General features: G+C 49.3%; 2 protein-coding genes across 12 annotated transcripts in view; one reads left to right on the forward strand and one right to left on the reverse strand.

Moving 5' to 3' along the window:
- Positions 1–3,493: 3,493 nt before the first annotated feature.
- On the reverse strand, positions 3,494–18,592 carry NONO (non-POU domain containing octamer binding). 8 transcript variants are annotated; one of them, XM_064713164.1, is made up of 11 exons: positions 18,314–18,592; positions 16,624–16,792; positions 13,888–14,108; positions 12,616–12,917; positions 10,523–10,618; positions 9,448–9,644; positions 8,592–8,676; positions 7,484–7,586; positions 6,111–6,153; positions 5,704–5,813; positions 3,494–4,531 (listed from the first exon to the last, which is right to left on the reverse strand). In XM_064713164.1, the coding sequence occupies exons 2-11, from the start codon at positions 16,781–16,783 to the stop codon at positions 4,394–4,396; spliced, it is 1,455 nt and encodes a 484-aa protein (XP_064569234.1). In that variant the 5' UTR covers positions 16,784–16,792; positions 18,314–18,592; the 3' UTR covers positions 3,494–4,393. The 8 variants fall into 8 exon arrangements, with proteins under 8 accessions (XP_064569234.1, XP_064569236.1, XP_064569235.1 ...); XM_064713166.1 differs by having other exon boundaries at positions 16,669–16,792; positions 18,314–18,590; XM_064713165.1 differs by having other exon boundaries at positions 13,888–14,081; positions 18,314–18,588.
- The window catches only part of ZMYM3 (zinc finger MYM-type containing 3), a 32,075-nt gene continuing 25,398 nt past the window's right edge, over positions 18,297–24,973 (forward strand). Inside the window, exon 1 of one of the 4 annotated variants that reach the window (XM_064713159.1) lies at positions 18,297–18,371. The gene's annotated coding sequence lies outside the window, so the exon portion shown is untranslated. Of the gene's footprint in view, positions 18,392–18,789; positions 18,993–24,973 lie in introns of those variants that run through there. The other 3 variants (XM_064713160.1, XM_064713158.1, XM_064713163.1) reach the window with 3 other exon arrangements.

Below are 24,973 nucleotides of genomic sequence, written 5' to 3' on the forward strand. Positions count from 1 at the left end.
GGGGCTGGGGAAACTCTGAACACCTGAGGCAGGAATAGAGTCCCAATTAAAAATAGAGCCTGTTTGCTTTATGCACTTAATTTCATATACAACAGCTTAAAAAAGGAAGTAGAAAAAAACAGAATAAATTACTCTCAAACCCAGCTGAATGTGTTTGCCCTGGAACAATCAGGGTCAGTGTAAATCAGCCCTGCAAGGTCCTGGGGAGAACATGCTGGATACCTGCAGGGAAACCAACCCAGCTGACCCCTGACCCTTCAGTCACTCAGGATGCCCTGTGGAGCCAGGGGAGCAGCAAGACCCTGCATTTCTAAAGCACAGAGTAATTCCTCCCTACAAAAGGCTTGTTAGGTGAAGGGATATCCCTGAAAAACATGCTACTGCTATATATGCAGCAGGCAGGATTAATGTTTTATTTATTTGGGCAATAAAATCTTCCTCAAAAGAACACACATTGAGCAATTCTGCCTGGCCACTCTTCAGTAAGCACTGCTAAGGGATTATGTAGCACCTGTCCAAGGGGCCTGCACTGCTTGTATTCAACAGTTCAGAGAACAGGTTTGAAAAAGACCAGAAAAGTACCAGAAATGGGGGTATGGGCAACCTCTCCATTCAAGACCACTGCTTTTCTGCAGCTTGGGTTATTACAGGACTAATACTGCAACACTTCAGTCTCATTGGAGAATTACAATCTCAAACTGGAACCAGCTACCCAGCTGATAAGGATTTTCTCCCTGTAGTTCAGCCAGTGTCTTGCTTCAGAGGTAATTCCTTGGAGCTGAGTTATTCCTTTAGGAGTTGGTTCACTGTGGTGCTCACTCTGAAGGCACATGCAATATTCCTCATCAAAAAGTGCACTTTAGTCCTCAGTTGGAGCCAGTCCAAAAAGAAGAGTTCAGTCTACTTCTAAAGACCCAATTTTATATCACTATCTGGCATCCTGAATCAAAATCTGCTGGCTGAAATACCCTGAACTGGCATTGAGTGTGGGGTTTCAGCACTTATCCTTTTGAGGGTCCTGTTGCCTTTAAAGCAAGGTCCCTGTGAGCTTATTTAGAGCAGAGTAGCCAAACTGAAGTGAGGGAAAGTGCCCCAAAAGCAGGGCTGTGCCTGGCTGAGCTCCTTGCTGTCTTACTCTTTTTACTTACATCTGGCACTAGGCACCCAAGTCACGACCAAGAGAAGAGAGAATGATGGTGCCTTTCAGCAAGGCCATAGAAAATCACATCTCCCTTCTTCCAGCCCCCAAAGGTAGCTCACTGGAGAAATAGTTCAGCACATGCCATCACTCGCAGCTTTCTGTGATAAATTAGAGCTGCTAGTGAGAGGCACTGTGCCAGGAAAAAAAAATGAAATGTTTGTCTATTGCTTTGGTATGACAGAATTATCCACATACCAGCTGGATTTTTCATTTATCTTTGATTCTTGCAAACGTACTCACTACTTAACTGCATAAAGCACAAGTTGTAACTTCTGAAGTCCACAAATGATGGGGGTTTAAAGTTAAGAGCAAAGTGGTAAAACCAAATTGCTCATCAATCCTTGGTGTGATACAAACTGATAGTGGAGAACTGCATTTTAAACCAGCTGATCAAATATGACAGCAAAAGGCACCAGTTTATCCTCAGAAGAGTAAAAGTATTTCATCAGTGTGCAATTACATAATAGCCAGCCCTCTGGAAAGGCATGCAGAGGGAAGCATTCCCTCCTGCACAGGGCTGAGCCTCAGCACAGCAGGGCTGTGAACAGCCCAGCCTCAGGAGATGCACTCCGTACCTGAAATGGGCAGTGCAAGCACCAACACCAAAGCCAAAGGGCTTCAGCAGGGCAAGGAACTGCTCTGGAGTGAGGCAGCCTCGCCTGCTCCTGTGCCCAGCTGTAAATGCTTCTGCACTGCAGGCAGCCTGGCCCTGACACGACTCTGAAAATCTTAGTGAAGGTTTGCTTTACCATTTCCTTACTCAGCCACTGGTTTTCAGTCTCATCCTTTAAAGCAAATTAAGAACAGTTATCTATAGGATCCCTACCAGAATTTTGTTTTCTTTCATTACTGGATCTTTTAGAAATTTGGAATTTTGTTAGATGGGCTTTGAGCAGTGCTAAATTCCTCCTCCCCTATGATTTCACACACCCTTTTCTCCCAGGGAAAGGCAGTAACCAGACCCATCCTTACCTTACACTTGCTCAGGACTGTTCAGCAGCAGAGTGATGCTGAAAATCTGAGCTCTGCTGTTCCACTAGGACAGCAATTCCTCCTTGGGCTGCTCAGTAACACACAGCAACTGAGCAACTGGCAGGTGAAGGAGGTAATACAGATACCTGGATGCAACTTCATAGTTTCTTCTCATATCTCACACTTCAGAATTAAACACTGCACTTACCCAACAGCCAGGGCACTAGTGAATGTCTGCCAGCCTCATTCCAGACAAGGTACAAGAACTGCTCCATCTTCCACACAGCAACAGAAAAGCTAATTAGCATTCTCACTTGAGATTTTGCAACAGTGAGCTGTTCTAGCAAATAAGCCAGATGAAAAACATCACCAAACTCTTCATGCTTCACAATCAAGCTGATAACCACCATTAGATACCATATCATCTCAGCAAACCAGCTGCTGATGCTTTCAAATGTGAACAAATTAAGAAAAAGAAACAAAAGAGCATTGGCTGCAGCCTCTCTTCCATACATCTTATCATCCCATTCCAGGTTAACTAAAACCCATTCAAAGACAGGAGTAAACTAATTAAGGCCCCAGAGTGATTATTTCATCTTCCCCTGCATTTAAAGAGCACCTACAGGACCAAACTCTAATTTAAGGTTCTTGCTGTGGCAACATTAGCCATCTCAAAATGTTTTTATCTTCCCCGTGACTTCACAATTTTTCAAGGCACCTTCTTATGCTTTTAGGCTGTAACACTTTCTCCTTCCTCCCTTTCCCACCTTAATTAATTTCTAAGCTTCCCCCTTGGCAGTCCCAACTCTGGAGACCCAATGTGAGAGCACAAGCCACAGAAGGCTCCTGACCCTACAGATTCCCTCAAGCATTACCCCAGATAAAGCATTACCCCAGATGATAAAGCATTACCCTTGCCACCAGTGAGTCTTCTCCTTCCCACCCCAGCACAGGAGCTCTGGAAAGTCCCAGCCAGAGGCAATTGCAGCACAGAGCACAGACAGACAGCTCTGCACTCTGCACCTGAGAAAGGAACTGAGCTCCAGGACACACGGACAAGCCTTCAACCACAGCAGACACATCCCAGGTATGTCAGCAGCTCCCTTTCCGCATTCTGACCTGCTGAAGCTGAAGGTCACATTCCAACCAACAAATAAAACTCTGTTCTGTGAGAAGGAAAACTGCTAAAAAAATCCCCAGGGGTTGAACACTCTTTACAGGGCTATGCAAGAACAACTTTTACACCATAATCTGAAGTTTCATTCAATTCAATTCACATGTAGACATTAGTACAAAAAAAAGAAGAAACAAGACACCAGATAAAAAAGGCTTAAAATCCACTTTAATAATGCATTCCTGTAACATTCCTCAGACAAACTCAAACTTTTTAGTGGGACAATTACAGTTTGTGTTCAAACAGTTTACACTAAATGAAAAAATCTTGTAGTACTTCTACACAAAAGACAGGCAAGGTTAGGATTATACAAACATTTGTTTCAGTTAAATCTTCAGCATGAGATACAGTATCTTTATCCAATAGATTGTACTTTACTACCAGTAAAAATAAAGAGATACAACACGTTATCAAAAAAATCCATCCAAACAAGAACCTGCCAGCCCTTCAGGCTGCACGACTGTCAACTACTTCAACGAAACAAATGGTCCAGGTAAAAAGAGTAACTAACAAGTTAGGAGGGGGGGGAAAAAAAAAAAGAAAAGAAACAAACAAAACCTCCTCCAATTCACTACATGACGGATCATTTGGAGCTATATAAATTTACAAAATCATGGGAGCTGCAAAGTACCCAAATGCTGCCCTAGTTCTCCAGAGACCCCCCCGTGCTCTTAAGCAAGGTACACTACACTAAAAAAATGCCAAGACATACTGAAATTTTATCCAATTTAGCCTCATGATTTCAGCTGCAAACAGGAAACCTGAAATGGTCATGGCATTAGGGTCCTTGTAAGATTTTACTGTTACTGAACCAGGGCAGCCTCCCAGAATTTATTTTTCACTTTGAAATTAGGAATGCACCACATGAAATTTTCCAAAACCTTTACCAGTCAGACTGCACTCCCCTTGTCCTAGAGTGGCTTTACCAAAACAGGCCCTAATTACCTAGCTTTAAAACGTCCCCCCTCCCCCCCAGGTCGAGCCCTGTGTGTGGCCTGCCGAGATTTCCTCCTTCGGGGCGTGTCCAGGGGATGGCTGAACCCTGCTCAGTATCTGCGGCGCTTGTTGGGGCCGAAATCCCCGCCCGGGTTTCCGCGGTTGAAGGCGGGCGGGTTCCCTCCCATGGCTCCCAGGCCCTCCATGGCTCCCCCCTGGCCAAAGCGGTCTGGAGGCGGTGGTGGGGTCTGGGAACGAGCACCAGCGCAGGAGATGCAGGAAGAAAAACAAGGAAGAACAAAGGGGAGTTAAAAGCAGTTTGAGTTGATAGCAATTCTACCAATATTCCACAATTCCAGCTGACCTCACTGCAAACATTCACCCCAGCAAAAACATCCCCACAGTCCCAAACCTGCACCACTGTAGAACAAAGCTCCTTTCCCCACACAACCTGCAGTCAGGAATACAGAGTCCTGCTGTGCAGCAGGTGAGCCATCTGAACTCACCTTCCCTTTCCACTCCTGGCTTCATCTTCCCCCTTAATTTCCCTGTGTAGTGCACATTCCCTTAGCCTCAGCTGCTTTGCTGTCCCTACCACTTAGGTACAAAAGTTTTTAGACAAATAAAACTGTTATTTAGGATTGAAAAAAAATAAGTTGTGTCATAGCAGTCACAAGAAGAGCAAGAAGTCTGAGTAGGAATGTTTGTAGGCAATCTTTATTGGACTAGTTCATAAAAATCACTGAAGGAAGATGAACTTTCAGGACAAACTTTACTATGATTGCTGCTGTTTCTGCTGGTGACTGGAAGTGCTGACACTGTAGGAGGGCCAATCCTCTGTGTGACAGAGATGGATAACAAATGCCACAAAAGTCAGGGTCTATTGCAAAACCCTGCGGTAAAGTCTAAAACTAAATCTAATACAAAAAATTTTAAAAAGTCAAACAGATAAGCATGAACACCACTGATTCTTTGCTTTTGACCTCCTAAGCAAATTGGCTGAACTCATTCTGGCATATGAGAACAGGAGATAACCCTTTTCTGGTTATGGAACTGGTGATGAACAGAACACTCCTGAAAGCTTGGCTTTATGCCTACAAGAATCTACTCTCAAAAACCTCTCAATTTCACAGAGTGCTTCCCACTAGGTCATTTAAAAACAACCATATATTACTCCTAAGAGCTTTCTAACAAGCATTTCAGCACTAGCTCTCTTGGAAGTAAATGAAGCCATTATTACACTTGGCTCAATCTCCTGAAAATTATCAGCTAGTACCAAGGCAAGATTAACTTAGCAGGAGTGAAGCAACAGGTCTGAGTAGATAAATAAGCCTCAACTTCAGCAGCTAATGCTTAATACTGGAAACAATATAATCTGCATTTTAGAGGTGTGCACAAAAAGCAGATGGAGATACACTACCATTCCCATGGCTCCATCAGGGATCATAGCTCCAGGACCAGCAGCAGGAGGTGCAGGAGCTGGGACATTGGTACCACCCATAGCTCCTCTATTGTTCATGCCAATGGTACCTGGAAAAGAAAACTGAGGAATAGTCCTGGCACACACACACAGTGACTGGGGTCTGCTCATCACCCCAGAGCCACAAATCATTGCTCCATGCAGGGACAGAGTCCAGACTATCAGGTCACAATCACTTGATCTTGCTTTACAGCACGTTGTGTTTCCTGTCACATGAATACTTCCTCTTACTAGCCTGGGAGATTACTTTGAGTTTCTAAATAAGAAGCCAATAAAATGAGATCACTAAAAAAAGGGGTAGATTTTGTAAGGAAATGAACATGCACAGGAACAAAGAACACTCTTACCTCCCATACCCATCTGTCCCATTCGCATGTCTGGTGGCTCCCTCTGGAAAGACAGACACTCATCTCAACTGATAATCAGGCTTTTAAAAATGTAATTATACAAATTCAAAGAGTTCTGAGGATTTACTACTGAATAATGTATAGAAAAGTAATTCCCAGGGTAAATGTCAAAGAAAGGCAGGAGCAACCTTCATGTGATAGCTGCTGAATCAATAGGTTTTAGTTTAAATATCTCATTATAAAAGGTAGTTTTTCAAAATTATAATAAAACATCCAGCAGCAAAGCTGCACATGCAGACTTTAACAAAGACATCTTGATGGAAAGATGTGCTGAGCAGTAGTAACACATTAGACAGAATTAGTTTTGCTACTCCCTCAGCACAGCTAAGAAGCTTTTCCTGTTGAAAGGAATGCAAGCTTACATAAAGACACAGTACTGGGTCACTTGCATTAAAATACCATTTAGTGAGCTCAATTTCTCTTTTATTAACCAAGCATCAGAAACACCTATCACAGATTTTTCTCACTGCAAAATCAGGAGCACTTCAGTGAGAGCACTACTTTTTTAATAGTGATAAGTGAAGACAACTTTCATCTGCAGCCTCAGTGCCATTATCCATCATATGAAGGCAGTATTATTTGTAGGAATCAGGATATCTGCTGCACAAAGAGAATATTCCAGCTTTTGGCTCAGCCATGCTCTTGGCCCTTTGGTTTGACACACATTTACCTATTTTGCCAAGGCCAAGTTTCACTAGTAAGCATTGAACACTTACCCCCAGCTGCATCAATGCCATTACACCACCTGAACAGCCCTACAGCTGCCTCCACAACAGAAACTGCCTGGGACTGGAAACAAACTGTAAGGCATTTCTCTGTAGAACTAGAGATACTGTTATTAAAAGGCAGGTTACCACCAGGTTACACTACAAAAAAAATACTCGACCAACTGACTTTTAAGTACAAGCATATACCATGGCTGCAGCAATGCCTTCAGTTGGGATCATTTTATCATGACTAAAACAGACTGCAAGCCAGGGATATTGCCAGTCATATAATCATAACAGCCTTCTGCTGCAGTGCTTCAGGACAGTGTGTGTTGCTGTTAGAATAGAATTAGTCAGCACACATTTTTCTGAACAGTAAGACAGCTACAAAGGGCCCTACGTGAAGAGCAGTGGAACAGAACTGGGAGATTTACAGTTTCCAGGCTAAACTGTATTAAGATTGGAGGGAGTCAATAATGTAGGGTAGACTGCACTACTGATGTACAGTCCTCCAACCAAGCTGAAAATCCACAGAAAGCTGTGCTGTGGAAGGGAAAAATCTACTGTGAGTGTGGAGATGTAATGGAAATGTAGAAGCACTCGTACCGCATCAGCAAAATTCCCTTTGAAGCCTTCCTGCTGGCGCCTCATCATCTCCTCCTGCTGCCTTCTCATCTCCTCCTCACGGCGCCTGCGCTCCTCCTCCTGCCTGCAAACGAAGTCCAAGATGCTCAGCACAACAAACACCAACCACCTGCATCACTGGGCTGCAGTGCTGCCTCATGGATCTTCATTGGAAACTTTAAACTTCAAACTTTCAGTTTTGAGAGCTCATTTGAAAAAAAAAAACCCACTTGTGTGTGTGCATCGCATGAGGAGCAGCTGAAGGAGCTGGAGGGGCTCAGCCTGGAGAAAAGGAGGCTCAAGGGGGACACCACCACCCTCTACAACTGCCTGACAGGAGGGTGGAGCCAGGTGGGAGTCAGTCTCTTCTCCCAGGTAACAAGTGACAGGACAAGAGGAAACTGCCTCAAGTCACACCAGGGAAAATTGAGATTTGACATCAGGCTGCCCAGAAAGTGGTGGAGTCACCATTCCTAAAATGATTTAAAGGATGTGTAGATGTGGTGCTTAGGGACTGATGGTGGGCTTGGCACTGATAGATTTACAGCCAAACCCATGATTTTAGAAGTATTTTCCAACCCTACGTACACAGCAGCTGCCAAATGCATGCAGCCTCCATGCAGTATTGTGCATCAAGCCTGACAGCTCTCAATCCCCTTCTATTACAAATAGTCTGGTAATCTTCCTGGAGTTTCTCAAAACAACCCCAAGACAAGGAAGTGCTACAATGGAGAGAGAAATCTCTGAGACCAAGTTACCTTCAAATGAAAACAAGGATGCTGGAATGGGATTTCCCAATCTACAGCACTGAAGCCACTAAATCACAGCAGAGATTCTGATTTTTCTATCTGCCTCATTTAAAGGAGCTTAACTGAGACACAAATGTGAAGAAGCACCTACTGATCAATGGAAGAAACTCCTAATGCTTCCATCTTAAACCAAATGTACATTCTTCCCTATGAACAAAAAAAGCCCAAAGTACAGGCACATTTGAGGTAGCAATTAAATTGTCACAATGAACAATCAGGTGCAGTGAAGAGGTGTTTTATTCTGCTCTGGATTCACAGCATTTCACAACCTGCCCCCTTACCTGAGCTCCAACTGTTTACGTTTTTGTACTTCTTGGTTATGCAATTCCTCCATTCTCCTCAGCTCCTCCTGGCGCCTCATTAAATCTGTGTAAGACAACAGTAAAAAACACAATCAGACTCATCTCCCATGCCACCTCTCAGGAATTCCTGAACTAGAACTATAACATAGAAGAGAAAAAGGTAACAGAGTCTTTACCAATACAGCAGCATCTCCCCATATTAGGTCTAACAAGATTCAGTGCCAGGCCCTGTCCTGGGTCACACCAAGCCCTGCAGCTCCAGGCTGGGCAGAGGGGCTGGAAAGGGCCTGGTGGGAAAGGCCCTGGGGGTGCTGCTCACCAGCAGCTCAACAGGAGCCAGGTGTGCCCAGGTGGGCAAGAGGCCACGGGCACCTGGCCTGTCCCAGCCATGGTGGGGCAGCAGGACCAGGACAGTGACTGTCCCCTGCCTGGGCACTGCTGAGGCCACTCCTCAAATCCTGGGTCCAGCCCTGGGTTCCTCACAATAAAACAGACACTGAGGGGCTGGAGCGTGTCCAGAGAAGGGAACAGAGTGGGGAAGGGTCTGGAACACAATTCTGATGGGGAGCAGCTGAGGGAGCTGGGAAAGGGGCTCAGCCTGGAGAAAAGACTTGAGGAGACTTTACTGCTCTACAAGTACCTGAAAGGAAGTTAATGGTTGGGCTTGCTGATCTTTTCCACCTAAATGATGTTACGAATTCCATTTATTTGCTGCTACCATGCTTGGTTGCACCACAGCTCCCCTTGAGTGGTCCCTAGCCAATCTATTGAGCCACCCACTCCAGGACAGCACAGGGCCCTGCTCCCACCCTGGATTTATCCATCTGGCTGGTACCTTGTCGCATGAGCATCACTTGGTGCTCGTGGCGAGCTGCTTCCATCTCCATCTCCAGCTTCTCTCGAGCTTCCTTGATGTTGCGATCTACTTGTTCCTGCTGCTGCTTCTCCATCTCTATCAAAGCCTTCCAACGCATGGCATATTCATACTCAAAGCTGCCAGGCTGTGCAAACCGAGGAGGCTGCTCACGCTCCCTGGCGGACAATGAACAGCTAGTGAATGCTTCAGGAGAGCAAGGAGGAACCAAGAAAGCTCCATTTGTGTGTCAAATGCAATAGCAGACCCCAGTTAACTGTGCCTAAGACACCAGTTGGTTTGCTCCTCAGGCATCATCTTATTCCTGCATGGAAGCTGTCCTCCTCCATAACAAGCAATGACACTGCTTTCATAAGAGATTTTGGGTGAAGAGATTTAGAAATCCCCTTGAAAGCAACAGCCTTTGCTCCTGCTGCACATCTTATGGACAGATGCACTCCAGAAACAAACACTGCCCAAGTGTGCATGTTATTTTCACTCTGCACCTGTAGAACAGGACTACTCCTAATTCCACCTCCTGAAGCTCTCATCTTCCTTACTTGAAAAATTCATGAGCTCACATGGTTTGCCAATGCCAACTGCTCAGATCACAGGATTTCCACCTATACTGACTGGGGAGCCCTCTAAGACTCTGGTCTTATACCTGGATAGCTCTACAATCTCCTAATGCCACTCATATAATTCCCCAAGTTTCTATTGTGGATTCAAGTGTTTCATACAAAGGCTTTCTGTAATACTTCCCAGGGAATCTCATGTCATCTGTGTTATATCAAATTGACCTAATTTTTTATTCCAACAACCGAAATGGACTTATAGAAAATATGTGAAGGCTGCCAGTCTTATCCAGCAGTGTGGATTCAAAAATCACTATTTTCTTTCAGCCAATCATGGCAAGAGAAGAGTGAATGCAATTCTTCTTAAGTCAGGTCACACTTAAGGAAAAAAAAGGAGGACCTGATGAGCACTGATGAGCCACCCCTCTAAGACACACTAGCCCACAGGCACTCTCCTCTCCTGCTGCAGGCCAGGCACATACTTGTGATACTGCTGGTTTTTGATGACTAGTTTCTCTGGTAGACCCTCCTCATCATCATACTGATCCATGGGCTCCACAGTGACAGGGCGAGGGAATCTGTAAAGAAAAAGTGAGGTGCTTTGACAAAAAAATCAAGAACAAGCTTGCAGAAGTGGAAAGCACAACTTATATTGCTTTTAGCACTGCTCTCAGAAACTCAGAGCAGCTGGGGATCTCAACCAAAGTGAAACCAGGAATCACTTTGAACTCTTTCTTTTTTTTAGAATAGGAGTGTAACTGTCAATCAAAATCCTTGTTTAATCCAAATCAAAATTGTACTGGAAGAATAATATTTGTAGTTACTTGCTTCAAATTAACAGCTTAACCGGAATCCTGACACACTCCAGTAAGATCTACTCAGCATGAAGTCTTGTCTCTAGAGTGGCACAAGCCATCTGTGCCTTTTCATGGCTATCTAAAGCAAAGAGTCACCACACACTCCTCACTGGAGGCTGCAGGCTGCACCATCCAGTCATCCTGTGCTGGTGAGGCCACCATGTGCTACTGTTGCTTGGCAACAGTGCTCTAGGAAGGTCCACTGGGCCCTCGTCTGAATTTCTACCCCCCAGGGAATCCACTGGTGCACTTCAGAGCAGACACTGCAGATGTGTGCTCCTCTCTCCCTGGCTTCTGCATGAAGAACAAAGTATTGACCTGGCCTCTGAATCAGCTCTCCAGCACAGCACTGACACTGCTCATCCTCAGCAAAAGCAGCACCCCAGCTCCCCATGAGCTCCCAGTCCCATGTGCCAGGGCTGGGGAAATGAAGACAGATGATCCTGTTGTGCCAAGTTGGCAATGGGCACCCAGGCTCCAGCAGGAAGGCAGGATATGGAGGGCTAAAATCCATTTCCTCAGCTCAAGATCCATAATACAGCTTTGCACTTTGTGACATATTCCATTATTAATAATCTTATTTTCTAACATGAACAGATTTCAAACAGTTCATCTAGCTTTCCTGTCTTGAACTAGGACAAACCAGAACAAGTTTAATCAAAACCAAACCATAACTAGAAAAGAACAACAGAATTATTTGCAGTCTTAGATACCAAAACCCAATGTACTGATAGCTATAAAGAGACTGAATGTTAACCTTAGCTATGCATTGATAGTGATTAGTTTTAAAAATCACTTTTAAAAATCTGTTTGCATTGTTCTTTCAGGTATAGACTTCTGAACCAGCAAAAGCTCCCTAACAATAATCCTCCTGGTAGAGCACTACTCACTATGCTGGTTATGCTCAAGAAGCATCAGGGAGAAAAACAGGTATTAAAAAAGAAATAAACAAAACCTGCTTTTTGAAACTGAATGTGCTTGTGTATAGCTGTGCCACTGCAGAGCCACAGGAGGTGAGAAGCACAAAACTTTAAAAATTACTTTAAAAATGAGCAATACAGCTCCATTTCAGGAAGTGTTCTCGTCACAAATTCTAGGAGCATAATACAAAAGAGAGTAATTTTTTTCTAAGAGATAAGAAATGGCTCCCTCTTAACAGAGCAACAAGCTGTTTTGTGGAATGCAACTGGAATTGGTCATTTGCTTGAGCAAGTTCATATAATTATGAGAACATGATTTTCTGCCTTATTACATTCAAGCACAGGGAAAACAGTTTATAATGGTGAAAACTCCATTACAACACAATCCAATCTATGTGAGCAGCCTCTCCAACAGATCCCATGCTCACAGTGGCATTCCACCCTGTGGAGAAGACTCTCCCTTTTAGTGACCCAGAGTGTACAATTAAAACACTTGCACTTTGTTTCCAAACAAGTTATATGGATGGTCTCTGAAACAGGTCCTGCTCTTAAAGGCTGCTTTAACTGCCCTAAGGTTGTTTTATGGAGAAAAAGTTTATTGGGAAGTTTTATGCACTTACCCCACTAGCAGCTTCCCAGAAGAAAGCTTTCAGACCTGAACTTCAGCACAGACTGTCTCTTGTTGGAACAAAGGTAAATAAAATTCTCCCCCACCACCTCATGCCCCACCTGTCCCACTGAGGTGTCAGAACCAACGTTCACCAGCCCATGCAGAGCACCTGTCCCAGGCACACTTACGTAGTCAGCAGGAAAGACCCATCACTACATCTATCCAGCGCCTTCCTAGCAGCAGGCTTCCCTGAGAACTCCACAATGCCTTTCCCAGAGGATCGTCCTCTGTCATCCACAATAACCACAGCCCTTTCCACCTGGCCAAACACTGAGAAGGCTTCCTCCAGGAGCTCGTTGGACACAAACTGAGGCAGGTTCCTGACTGTCAGCGAGGCGCTGTGGCAGGCGAAGCGCACGCGGAGCTGCTTCCCACGCAGAGGCATGTTGTCCAGTTCCACCTTGGCAATCTCTGCCAGGGTGCGAGTTTCCTGCAGACAGAACAGCTGCATTAAAGCTCCCAGAAAGGCACAGGACTAAACACAAGCTTATTTCTCCATAGCAAGAACTTCTGAGAGAAATAAATGATCCTCGTGCCAAAAAGCACAGCTATTCCTTATCATGAATGACTGAACAGCCAGGGTTTGGGGGTGGGGAAGGTGAGAAATATATAACAAATATCTAAGTTTAGTCCAACAGCTAGTATGAACTAAGCAAACAATGACATTTTCATAATGACACAATTATATTAAGGCTACAAAGCACCTTTTTTAAAAAAACAAATACCTTTTAAAAAAACAACCAAGATTAATCTATTAACCAAGTCTGATAAGGAAATGCTGACAGTATGACAACCTGTGAAAGACCTTCTATGCCACTTTCACACCTTTCCAGTCACTTAAGTAACTCCCAAGCAGCTGCACTACACAAAAGTGGCCCAGATATGGCTGTGGAAACCTCATCCACTCACCTCAGGGCTTTCACAAAGGTGGTGCATGAGCCACAGAAATCTAAGAACCACTCTATGGTGGTAGCTACTTCCCTTTCAGAAACACTTCAATGTGATCATCTAGAGATCCCCTAGCCCAAGAGCATTAATCATGCCAGAAATGCTGCATGACAAACTATGCCCATAGGAATTCTATATTCCAGAAATAGAAAAGTTCACTTTGGCTATAATAGCATCACATTCATGTGAGTTTTTTTCTGCTTTCTACCGGCTGATTTCAGAATAAATTTATCAGATCTCTCATAACTCCTTCCACAAGCTGCCTAAATTCACATCTCTCTTAAGAACAAGCTCTAGACCAACCACTTGGAAGCTAATCCCATATTCCAGATTACTGAGATCATCAGCAGGTGTAATCAGCAAGACATCAGAACATCCACAACTTTCAATTAGCAACAGTGCTCCATTGTGAGCCATCACCACAAAACTCCCCAAAGCGCCAAGTCACTCACCAGCCTGATAAAACCAAAGCCTTTGTCCTTGTGTATGAAGACTTCCCCTGCCTTGCCATACTTCTCAAACAACTTTCTCATCTCTTCCTCTGTAATATCAGGGGGCAGATTCCCCACAAAGAGGCGGCTCCTTTGGGTGAAGGTCTTTTCACCGGGTTTCCGGAAATTCTTCAGGTCAATGGTCAGGCCTTCATCTGAGGGGAATAAGGTACACAGCTGCTCTACAGTTGGGGGGATAAATTTTATTAGGTTTCATCACAGTGACCACAGAGACACAGGATAATACAGATAACACACCCCTTCATTTTGGTCTTAAACCTCTCCAGCCATCTCTCCAGCAAAAAGGGAGTTTGATGTTTTATTTCAGACTGGTCCCATAGCTTTTTTAAAGAAAACTGAACCTCAGTGCTCATTAACACCAGTGAATTGGAGGAAACAACACACTGCAGCTTGAAATAACATCAAATATTTCAATCAAACTTTTTGAGATCTGGTCAAGGTAACTGGCCCACAAAAAAAAACAACTGCAGTCACAACACAGGATTTTGCTATTACAACACAAATAATTACAGAAAAGCCACAGTTTAGCCAGAAAACAGAGTTTTACTCAAAAACACACAAAACCAACTCCAGATATCTAGAAAAATACGAAAATAAGAGGAAATTTTATTCAGACAGTTAACATTTAAGATAGCTGTCATTCTGTGAGACGGGTTCCAGAGTATGGGTTTCCAAGCTGAAGAGAAGGCTGGAATAGTTAAAATAGTGGGGAAAAATACCAACCCAAAATTTAAAATAACACTCTGCCATATAGATGAGCCCTCAAAAAAATCACAAGATTAATTACAGGGAAAAAAATCCCTATTCAGTAAGTTCTGCTAGAAGGGATTTTTAAAGTTGGAAAAGACCTCTGAGATCAAGTCCAAGGTTAAAATATTTTCTGAGCTGTCCAACAGAAATAAACACAAACAGTAACATTCTCAAATCCCCACAGGCATATACAATCTTTAACCCTTAATTCAGCAAGAGTCCAGCATGAGCCTGAGAGCTCTGTTATGTGCCAGAAACAGGGTGGATTTAGCATCACTTTATCACCCTGTGCCCCATTTTCTTAAACACACATGGAACTTAACCACACAGGACTACAGGGCACAGAAAGCAACTCCTTTGCTTTGCAGAGGAGGACACAAGTCATGGTCACACATATGAAATAAACTGTGAACATCAATGGCTTGACTGCAGTTACAAAACAGGGCAATAAATGAGAAAAATTGTCCATGAAAAGACAATGCAAGGACAACTCTGATAGGAGTAAGCACACCTCCATGGCCAACACTAAATAACCAGTCAGAGTGTGCCCAGAGAAGAGCAGTGAGAGTAAGTTATCTACTTCACAAAGGTGCAGGAGTGAAACGTTCAGCCTTGTTCACAGCATGAGTATTTGGGGATGGATTTGAAGGGCTGTGGATACAACACGAGGTACTTGCACAGAGTTACACTGAGGGGTACACAGAGTACCTCTGTTCTGCCTCAGGAGAGTGAGACACACTCACTCACTCGCAGCTGATTCCTGTGGGAATTCCCCAGTACAGCTGTACTGTTATTGTTTTCAACCTGACTGGAACCGGCTGCTCTGCCACTCTGCTCTGTTATTGTCTGGGAACTGATAAAGAGCCTGTTCAACTCCACCACTTAACAAAAACATGCCGGATTTTTACCAGCCTGGTATCCTTGACACAAAAAAAACCTCCACTATGAGGAATCACACAAAGCACACAGGTGAGTTCTACACATTTTTGTTTTTGAACATCCAAGCTTAAAAATCCCCCAACAAATCCACATCTAATAAAACTAAAGCACTCTTTCCCTCCCCAAAAATGCTAACGGAGATGTCTCGCCACTTCTAAACCACCAGGTTAGATCGGTTCAGGCCCCTGAAGCCATTAACGCGTTCTGTCCCCGCTCCGGAGCACACTCCACACTGACCAGGAAAACCCGGACACCCGCTGGAGCAGAACGGCTTCGGCAATGTCAAATGGCATTAAATACTGAGTAAAGCTGGGCATCTCCCGGTTCCTCATTATAAACAAAGGAAAATCAGTCTGAACAGGCGCCTGCAGAACGCTGCAACAACGTTCTCACTACAACATAATCGTCACCGATTCTTACTTCTGTACAATCTAGTAATTGCTCTAGCAACCAAGTTTCTGAAGTTTCTATCTTCCTAAGAAAACCTGTATTGAGAAGCCATCTGTTATGCCCGGGGAAAAAACAGGAACCAGACAATGAAAGACAGAGCTCGTTATATTCGCGACGCTTAAAGAATATAACAGTGTCAAGAACGCACTGACTTTCAAACTGTAAGCGATCTTTCCCTGGGATTTTCGGAAAAAGAATTTCTATATCGCCTGCCCTGGTTTTGGGAGCGCAAGAAACTCACGAACACAAAAACTTCCGAACAAACGCCACAGGACTCGCGCGTACCCACGAGCGGACTTAAGAAAACCAAAAGAAAACGCACAAATACAACCCAGGCGCAATTAAAACCGCAGCCTCCAACAAGGGGAAAAAACTGATTTAGCAGGAGATGCTGCAGCCTGCTTGGGAACCTAAGGATTTATTGTTTAAACTTGGAAAACCGGGTTCCTTTTGTTCCTGCCGAGACCTGTTGCACGCCCGAGGGCCGCAGCTAACCCGAGGTTTCCCGCTGCACCGAAGCGGTCGCTCAGCGCCTACCCAGAGCGGGGCCGGGCGGGCCCCCGCGGCGGGCCCGGGACTCACTCTGGCTGTTGGCCTGCTGCCCGTTCGCGGGGATGGACGGCGGCGGGTGCTGCTGGTGCTGCTTGCGCGGAGCGTGGTTCTGCTTCTCCATGTTGAAGCCCTTGTTGCCCTGCATCTTCCCCACCTAAAAGCAACACGCGCACGGTCGGGAGGCGGCCCGGAGCTCGGTCCCGGCTGGCTCCCGCCGGCCCCGCGTGCAGGGGCGGGGCGGGCCGCGCAGGCCGCGCCGGGCCCCGGGGCGACGGAGCGGGGCCGAGCCGCGACCCTACCGCCCCCGCGAGCTCACCTGGCGGCAACACCGGACAGGGACACGGACACCGGGACAGGCACAGGCCCCGGACACGGACACCGGGACGGACACGGGCACCGGGACCGCGGCGGCCCTGAGAGGAGAGCGCGCGGCCGGAACTCGCGCAGCCTAACACGGCGCCCCTCTCTCTGAGCTCCTATTGGCCACCTGGCGCCCGCCGCCGCGCCGCTAACTGGCCAATCCCGCCGTCACTCACAGAGGCCGCCGTAGTGGGGCGGGACCAGCTGGCCGTGCGCGGACCCCATTGGTCAACGGAGCGGCAGCGCGCGCTGCCAATCACGGCGGCGGGCATCAAGCTTGGGTGAGAGGCGAGCGGGGGACAAAGGGAGCGCCGCGAGCCGCCCCGCGCGCGGCGCGCAGGCGCGGTGCGGGCGCGCGGGGGCCGCGCGCTTTTAAAGGGCCAGCGGCGGCGCCGAGCGCGTGCCGCCCCGCCGCGCCCCCCGACGGCACCGGGGCGGGTCCGGCCTTGGCTTCTCCACCCCGGCCAGCGAGCACCGGAGCCGGGCAGCGCCGCGGGGCCGGCCTGTGCCGATCCGGTCTCCTCTAGGTGTTCTCCATCCCCGTGCCCGCTCCTTGCCGCCTCCAGCCGCGGGCTCCCCCTCGTCGCCCGGAGCCCGTTCCCGTCGCTGCCCCGCTGTGCGGAGGAAGGCGGCTCCTGCCCCTGGGAGCGCACCGGGCGCCCTGGGAGCGCAGTCGTGTCGTGCCTCGGGCGGGTTTCGTTTCACCGCCTTGCAATAAACCCCGCCGCCTCACCGGCGCAGGTGCCGCGCGCCCGCGGCCAGCCCGCTCCCGGGCACGGGACCCCCGGGCGGCTCACAGCCCTCGCGGAGCGCCCGCGGCTTTCCCGCAGCTCCGCCGCCCGCTCCCGGCTGTGCCCCCGGCTCCCAGCCCACGCTCAGCCCCGGCACCCCCATGTGCCCGCGGGCCGGGAAACCGCAGGTTCCCGGGGGCGGGAGCGATGGGAGAGTCCCCCGGTGGAGCGGGGAGGCCGAGAGCTGGGTGCTGCCCCGCTGAGCCGGAGGGGGCCCGGTCCCGCCGGCAGGGGACCCCCGGGGAGGGGGGGACAAGCCCGGTGGGGCGGAGCAGCGTGGGGGGCACGGATGGAGGCGGGAAGGGGGAGCCGCGGGCGGCGAGGCCAGGTGGGCGCTGTCATGGCCGGGGAAGGGCACGCCGGGCTCTGCGCGGTGGTGCGGGAACGCAGCCCGAGCACGGGAGGGGGATCCCGGGGGGAGGCGGTGCCGGGAATGGGGGGCGCCGGCCCGGGCGGTCCCTCCCGGGGGCGGTGCCGCGTCCCGGGCCCCCGCGGAAGCCCCGCCCGGCCGCGCTGTCACTCACCGCCCCGGGGAGACGCTCCAGCTTCGGGGAGGCGGTGGCGGCGCCCGAGCTCTGCCGGGTGGGTCCCCCCGCGTGCAGGTAGAGGCCGTGGCGGTGCGGCCGGACCGGACCCCCCGGGACGACAGCGGGGCTGGGGCCGGGAGAGGCGGCAGCGAGAGGGTTAAGGGGGGGGCGGGGAGCGGGGTGGCGAGCCCATTCCGTGCGATCCGCTCCGCGCTTTGCGGGTGGCCGCGTGGGCACCGGCGGGAACCGGGGCGCCCCGTTCTGGCCCGCGCCTCCCATCGTGCTCCCCCCCCGCACCCCGCCGTGCCCCGCCAGACCGCGGCTGTCGCCCGCGCCCGGCTCCGTGCTGCCCGCCCGCCGGGACCCGCTCCGCCAGGTGGATCCGCCCCAGGATTTCCAGCCGCCCGTGGCGATCCGGGCTGTCGCGCCGATCCCGAGCTCGGGGCTCCGCTCCGCGTTTCCGCGGCAGCCGCTCGTGAGCGAGTCTCGCGAGCCCCGGCCCCACCGCGGCCTATGAGAGCGCGTCCCTCGCTCCGCACAGCCAATAGGGCGCCGCCGCCGCCCCCCCGTCGGCTGGCAGCGCGTTGAGGGCTCCGAGCGGCGCCTCCATTTAAAGGGGCCGCGACCCGAATCCGGGTTCTGGGTAGAGCGGGCGGCGCAGCACCGGGAGAGCCAGGTACGAGCGGTGGCGGCCGCGGGCGTGCCCCAGCGGTGTCCCGGGAGGTGCGGATGGGGCCACGGGCCGGTCTTGGGGCCCCACGAAGAGGGGGCGGGGCGGGCGCGTGCGGCGCGGGTCCCAGGGTGGGGGGGGGGTGGGTGAGCCCCCCGGGGATGGGGGGGGGTGCGCGCCTTGCGGGAGGGGGCGTGGCCGGCGCCCCTCGAGGGGGCGTGGCCGGTGCCGCTCGCCCCCTCCCCGGGGCGGCCGCTTGGGGGCGCCCTGCGGCGGGTCCCGGAGGGGGGGGCGCTGTGCGACCCTCGCCCCTTATGGGGGATCTGGGCTGTGGCCTCCCTCGGGATGGATGGGGAGCCCCAGCCTGACCCCCACCCCTTGCAGCTCCAGTCCAATGCGAATTGCTCTGCAGTGCGGGGGAGGCGGTGGTCTCTACACCCCTCCCGGTATTGCTGGGGAGCACACTTGCCTGGCCCCCATCCTCCCCTCGGTTCCATGGAGACCCCCTTGGGCCCTCGCTCTGGAGAGGGGTGGTCTCTGGAGTCCCCCGGAATGGATGGGGAGCCCCCATGTGAGCCCCATCCCCGACCTGGTGCAGAGCCCACGCCGTGCCCCCTGCAGTGGGGAGATCGTGCCACCCTTTTGCATTTTGGGGAGGGGTCTGGGCTCTGGGTGCCCCCGCTGTGGCTGGGGAACCCCCCAGCCTGACCCATCATTCCCAGCCTGCTTCCATGGAGACCCCAGCGAGATCCCTGCCTTGTTGTGGGGGGCGGTCTCTGGGTACCCCTGCGGTGGATGGGGAGCCCCAGCCTGGCCCATCCCCGGCGTGGGCTGGCACAGGGAGGTGTGGGGGCAGCCCTTATGGGGCACAGGCTGGGCCCGGGGTTCATGGCTCCCGCAGGCCCTGAGCGCTCAGCCCAGCGGGGCCTGTCCTTGCTGAGGGGCTGTGCTGAGCAGGGACAGCAAACAGCCCTGGCAGCCTCTGCCCCACAGCTCTGCCCTGGCACTCGGCTCTCCCCGTGTCCCCAGGGGCTCTGCCTTTATGGTGCTGTCACCACGCGCAGGAGCAAAGTCTGTGGGGTTCACAGCTGCTGCTCTGTGAACTGGATAACCTCTGTGATAGCCTTCCCTGTGTGTGGGGGAGTCTGCAGCCTCCTCAAGGTCTGGAGGGGATGTGTGGCCCTGGGCACCCTGTGCTGCTCTCGAGGATCTGGCTCCATGAGAGGCAGGTGCAGCCCCAGGCGCTGGCGCTGCCCTGGGCTGCTGCTGAAGCCTCCCCATGTGGGCAGGGTGGCTGTGGCCAGCAAGGTGCCCTGGGAAGCATCAGGCACCTCCTGTGTGGTTGGTAGAGGTGGAGGCAGGCCTGGCGAGGCAGGGAGATGGCTGTGCTGTGTGCCCAGCATGGGAAAAGGCCCTGGCATCAGAAATGCTGTGTGGGCAGAGGCAGTGCTGGACGTGTCAGGTGATGGTGGGGGGTAGGATTTTCAACTGAGTGCTGAGGGATGGTTCCTGGAGTCTCTTTTGATGAGCATGAGAGCTGCTTCATTTGTGCTCTCCTCTGCTCCTGCTGTGCTTCCAGGTATGGCTTTTGTTCTAGGCTGTAGCTTCTTTCCTTTTCATTGCAGCTGCAATCCCCAAGAAAACTTTTAATCTGCATTTTCTCACCTAACCCTGCCTAGCCTGGGATCAAAGCTGGTGATAAGAGCATAGCCCTGTTGTTATTGTGAGCTCAACCTTATGAAAGGAATATCCACAGCCTACAGAGCTGTAATGACTAACCTGAGCCTCACAGCTCCATAGTGCATATTTGCACAACCTCTTTTTCTCTCTGCACCTGCTCACATCCCTCTCCCTGTGAGTGCCCTTGCTTTGGAGGATGACAGTGAGTAACACCAGATTCTCCCTCATCTCTGGCAGCCAGAGGAAGGGCCCAGGCTGAGCCCATGGCCTCACTTTGGGGGCAAAGCCCCTTGTATGATACTCTGTGGATGTCTTGTGGTCAGTGATGCTGGGAGGCACAACTGTGATGGACACAGATGTGCTGGCAGAAGCCTTGCTGCAGAAGGGTTGTGGTCAAAGCCATCCAATGGAAGCATGGAATAGGCTACAGCTGTGACAACGCATTTGTTACTTTAGCAAAGGCAGTGCTAAGGATTTGACTGGATTTTAGTCTCAGTCGTGTTTTATTAACTTCCCTCTCTGCAGATGGTACAGGTCAGGGAATGGCAGTGCCTGAGACCATCCTCACCAGCCCTGCTGGCCATGGGCTCTGGTGCTGTCTCCTCTCCCCTTGCCATGAGCCTGCTCTGCTGGCCCAGCCCTGGGCAGCCCAAAGGGTGAGGAGCTGGTCTCTGGATGGGCTGAGATATTGCTCTGCTCAACACAGCCTTGCCAGGGCCACTCTGAAGAGCTGCATGTGAGCTGAGGCCTCCCAGCACTGAGATCCCTTTCCAGCACCTTGCAGAAAGTGAGGTGAAGGAGACAGCTCTCACTGTGTTTCCAGTATTTTGGCTCTGCAGGGCTCTTAAGGAAAATTTCATGTTTTGCCTTCGAAGATACATCCTCTCAGAGACTCTGCCCTTTTGTTTTCTTTCTTTTCCCTGGGCAGTAAGGTTTATTCACAGAACCACAGACAGATTTAGGTTGTAAGGGACCTCTAGGAGTGTCTGGTCGTTCTGATCTGCTCATGGCAAAGCTGACTTTGAGGCTTTGTTCAGAGGTATGTCCAGTTGTGTTTTGAGGGCCTCCAGGCAGTCTGTGGCCTGTCCCAGGCTGCAGCACTCCTCTGGAGAGTCACCTGCTGTCCCTGCAGCTGTCCTCTCCAGCTGCTTGTGGGATGTGCCAGGACACTTTGTCAGGTGTTCTGATGCCTTCCTGCAGCATTTGGGCAACAGGTAGACAGACCTGATGACCATCTGGTTTTTACCATTTCTGGGTCTCCTATTTTTTTTTTTTAAATAATTGTCTTGATATCATTAAGGCATTTTGGACACACTGCTCAAGCATGCTGTACCTCCAAGCCTTTTTTGTTGTGCTTCCGATAGTACTTCCAAAGCCTTTTTATCCACTCACCCCTTTGCCCTGCATTTAACACTATTTTGGCTGTACAAACACCAGGAGAATTTTCTCTTGGACTTGATGGCTGAGTGGAGTTGGTTCTTGAGGCTGAGTTGCTCTCCATACAGCATTGCTGCTGAGGGTGTACTTGGATTTGTTACTCTTTTCTCTGTTGCAAAGCCTTGACACTCAGTGCTTTGGGAGATCCTGGTCTTAGGAGGTGTGAGGGGATCCAAGGCATTTCAAACTGCTGCCAGGATGGCATTCTGGATGGATGAGGATGCTCCTGTTGCCTGTCCTAGCATTTACTGCTATGGTTAGCATTAGATAATGCTGAGATTGAAGAATGTTGTCAGTTTTATTTGAAGTGTTGCAGGGAGTCTCCTGGTAAACCTAATTCCAGGCAATTCTGTGAGATTTCTGAAAATTGTCCTTCTTGCACTTTGTTGAAGCCGAGGTGAAGTTTCTGGAATGCAAACTCAAAATCCAGTTTGGTTGTTCCTGCCTTTGAGGAATTTACAGGAGACTCATGGCTGTGTGTTACAGCACCAGCTGCTCAGTGCTGGAGGATTTTCTGGCTTCAGGGTGACAGTGATACTTCATTTGAGGCCTGCAGCCCTGAGCTTGGGCTCCTGCTGTAGGAAAATCTAGTGGTGATCTGCTCTCCTGGCTTTGGGACTAACAAAAAACAATTGCTGGAGTCTCAGTGCTGCTGGTGAAATTCTGGAAAGGCCCTTTTTCCCTGTGTGCCAGTTACTGTTGTGTGGACAGTCCCAGTGACACTGGAGGCTGGCCTGGAGGGGATGTGGTGAAAGCTGCTGCCCTTTGCACTGGTTGGGAGCCAATCATCCATTTGGAGGTGGGACAATGTTCACCAAACCCTCCCTGAAAGGCGCAAGGACTTGACCACAGGAGCTGTGGCTGACTTAGAGTGAGTCACTGCATGTAAAGCCTCCAAGTCCCAGAGGGTTTACAGATACCATGGTCAGTTTAATCATGTGTTTATGGGCTTTGATTTCCAGATTTTTGCATCCTTGAGTGCATCTCTGTGTCTCCAAGGAGTTGTCTGCTGTAGATCTTCTTACTTTGGGACTTTTTTGAGATGGATCACATCTCTCCCATTTCTTTTCAAGGAACAAAATAGGTTTAGCTCTGAAGGGTGTTCTTTAAACCACGGCTGATTAATAAAGCAGTGGGATTCTTGTGTTACTGTGTCAGATTTTTATTTTTAATTTGAAACATCTCAGCTCTTCCAATGACTGTTATCAATTGTAGACAGTAGCTAAGAATGAGACAGCGATGGTCTAAGATGGCACAGTGTGCAAGTAGCACTGTACTGAATGTCACCAAGGGGGCTTTGTGCTCTTCAGTTTGCAGCTCAGAGAGCTGCCTCTCCACAAACACAAGTAAGTAACAAAAAACTTTCTCCTCCTTTCTGGAGAATTTTTTCTGGACTGGAACATGGTCCACAGTAGTGTGCTTAATTTACTGGTGATTGTTTGTAAATTCATTTGGGTTGAAGTGAGTTAGCCAATATGTAATAAAGGTTTGCAGTGCCTGAATTTAGAATGCTGTCAGCTGTCCAGATAAACTCAGATAAGTCACAGTGAAGTTGGCTTCTGCTGTACTCACCACTCAAAGCATAATATTGTTGATGAAGATATGTTGACTAAAACCATGCTGGTAGGACATGATATTACTTTCTTAATGTTTTATTCATTGAACTGTGTATTTACACTATTTATGTTGAGAAATACTAGGTGGAGTGTTACTGTTGGTTCAAAAATTTGGCACAAAAAAATAGAAGCTTCTTCCTGAGATCTGCTTAGGTGTTACAGACCATTTAGATAGGAGGTGGCTGAAATGTTCATTTAAGTGTCTTTTGTAGTTATTATTTATTTTAATATTTCAGATTATCTCTAATAGTGAAAAAGATAATCCTTCAGCCTTCAAAAGTGTTGAAAATCTGCATACACATCCATGAACAGAAGTCCAGGACAGGCACCCAAGCAGTTCCTGTTCCTTTGCCAAAGGACAGCAGTAACTGCATGGCTGTGGGATTTTTTGTGGGCTGTAAAGACTTCTGAGATGTTCTCTTCATCAGGAGGGAGTAACGGCAGCATTTTTTTTTTGCTGTCTGTTTTTAATTAAATGTTTGATGGTAGATCCTCATTTCTGTAGGTAGGCCACATATTCCCCTGCTAATGGTTACCTGAGTTACAGCACCACTGATGTCTTTAATAAGCTGGATAAAGTCCCAGGATGTGCTTAAGTGTCCTGGCAGAGATGTTGCACTTTGAGCTTCCAGACCTGAGAGAAGATGCCACGTGCCCCTCTTGGGCAGGTCTGGTGGTCACAGGTGGGTTTGGCCATCAGTGCCGTGTTCTGTGCCAGTCCTGCCCTCCTGGGGAGGACCCCCAGCTGTCCCATCGCTCCTTTGCAAATGCTTATTGCTGCCTGAGAAGCATTCTGCTGCAGGCTGCTGTGCCGGGGACTTTGCTCCTTCAACTTCCCAAACATCTATCTCTTACTGGATACTCCAGGGAAGTAGTACTCCTAGGTGAGGAGTTCCCAGATGGAGCAGTTGTATGTGCTGCTAGGTGCAGGATTTCAGCACACTGCCTCCTCTTGGTTTGTTGCGCTGCACTCTCCTTGCTGCCAGTTATGTGGCTGGAAAAGAAGAAGATTTTGAGCAAACCAGTGACCAAACCCCAGTGACTGAGCTGTGCATTAGCTGGTCCTGGAGTAAGAGAGGTGATGACTTGTGGTGGATCATTTCAGCATCTGCCAGAAACAATAAGCTATTCTGTTTCTGTTGTGGAAAGTGAGAAAAGACTTTCCCAGAGATAAAGAGCACGCTCTGTTTGCAGCTTAACTCACTGTGAAGCTCAACAGAAGGCCCAGACAAATCTGTCTGCCTGGGGCAGACA

The sequence above is a fragment of the Zonotrichia leucophrys genome, chromosome 4A (assembly GCF_028769735.1).
Source record: "Zonotrichia leucophrys gambelii isolate GWCS_2022_RI chromosome 4A, RI_Zleu_2.0, whole genome shotgun sequence".
Taxonomy (NCBI): Eukaryota; Metazoa; Chordata; class Aves; order Passeriformes; family Passerellidae; genus Zonotrichia; species Zonotrichia leucophrys.

Excerpts from the sequence above, each read along its gene's own strand:
- NONO (XM_064713164.1), bottom strand. The coding sequence starts at position 16,783 with ATGCAGGGCAACAAGGGCTTCAACATGGAGAAGCAGAACCACGCTCCG. Across the intron at positions 8,677-9,447 it reads AGTGATGCTCATGCGACAAG|ATTTAATGAGGCGCCAGGAG; the intron begins GTACCAGCCAGA and ends TGTCTTACACAG. Across the intron at positions 7,587-8,591 it reads CGTAAACAGTTGGAGCTCAG|GCAGGAGGAGGAGCGCAGGC; the intron begins GTAAGGGGGCAG and ends CTTCGTTTGCAG.